The sequence below is a fragment of the Acanthisitta chloris genome, unplaced genomic scaffold (assembly GCF_000695815.1).
Source record: "Acanthisitta chloris isolate BGI_N310 unplaced genomic scaffold, ASM69581v1 scaffold1886, whole genome shotgun sequence".
In the NCBI taxonomy this organism is placed as follows: domain Eukaryota; kingdom Metazoa; phylum Chordata; class Aves; order Passeriformes; family Acanthisittidae; genus Acanthisitta; species Acanthisitta chloris.
This window is the reverse complement of record NW_008679544.1, coordinates 34,251-34,766: the sequence shown is the minus strand read 5'-3', so window position 1 is coordinate 34,766 and position 516 is coordinate 34,251. Positions and strand designations below refer to the sequence as shown.

Here is a 516-nt window from a genome sequence, read left to right as displayed (position 1 = left end):
ACGCCCCAACCTGCCGCCGAGGCCGTGCTGGGCCGCAAGGGCGACACGGACGCCAACCCCATGTCCATCAACGAGGTCATCATGTCGGCCTCGGGCGCCTGCAAGCTCATCGACTCCCTGCACTCCTACTGCTTCTCCTCCCGGCAGAGCAAGAGCCAGGTGTGCTGCCTGCGTGAGCAGGTGGAGAAGAAGAACGGAGAGCTGAAGCTCCTGAGGCAGAGGATCAGGCGCTCCGACAGCCAGGTCAGGAAGCTGAAGGAAAAGCTGGATGAGCTGAAGAGGATCAGTTTCCCTTACTTGAACAGCCTGCTATCCCAGGACTGTGGTCAGTATTCCCAAGGGTGCCGTGCTGAGGCAGCATTCCCTGTTTTCTTAGAGGCTACTTAAGTTGGGGGTTGTAAAGGTGTGGAAAGGCATGAGGAAAGGGTGTTTTGAACAGGAGAAGTCGTAGCTTCTGTTAGACCAACAGAGAGAGATGAAAAGTTTCTTTCAATGTCTTATATGCTATTTCTTATA

The 516-nt window shown here is 54.5% G+C and overlaps 1 protein-coding gene across 1 annotated transcript in view; it reads left to right on the top strand.

Moving 5' to 3' along the window:
• The first annotated feature begins 6 nt into the window (after positions 1 to 6).
• THAP4 (THAP domain containing 4) overlaps positions 7 to 516 on the top strand; it is an 11,948-nt gene continuing 11,438 nt past the window's right edge. Inside the window, exon 1 of the mRNA XM_009077321.1 lies at positions 7 to 325. Within this exon, the coding sequence (XP_009075569.1) occupies positions 61 to 325 (265 nt within the window). The 5' untranslated portion in view covers positions 7 to 60. The remainder of the gene's footprint in view (positions 326 to 516) is intronic.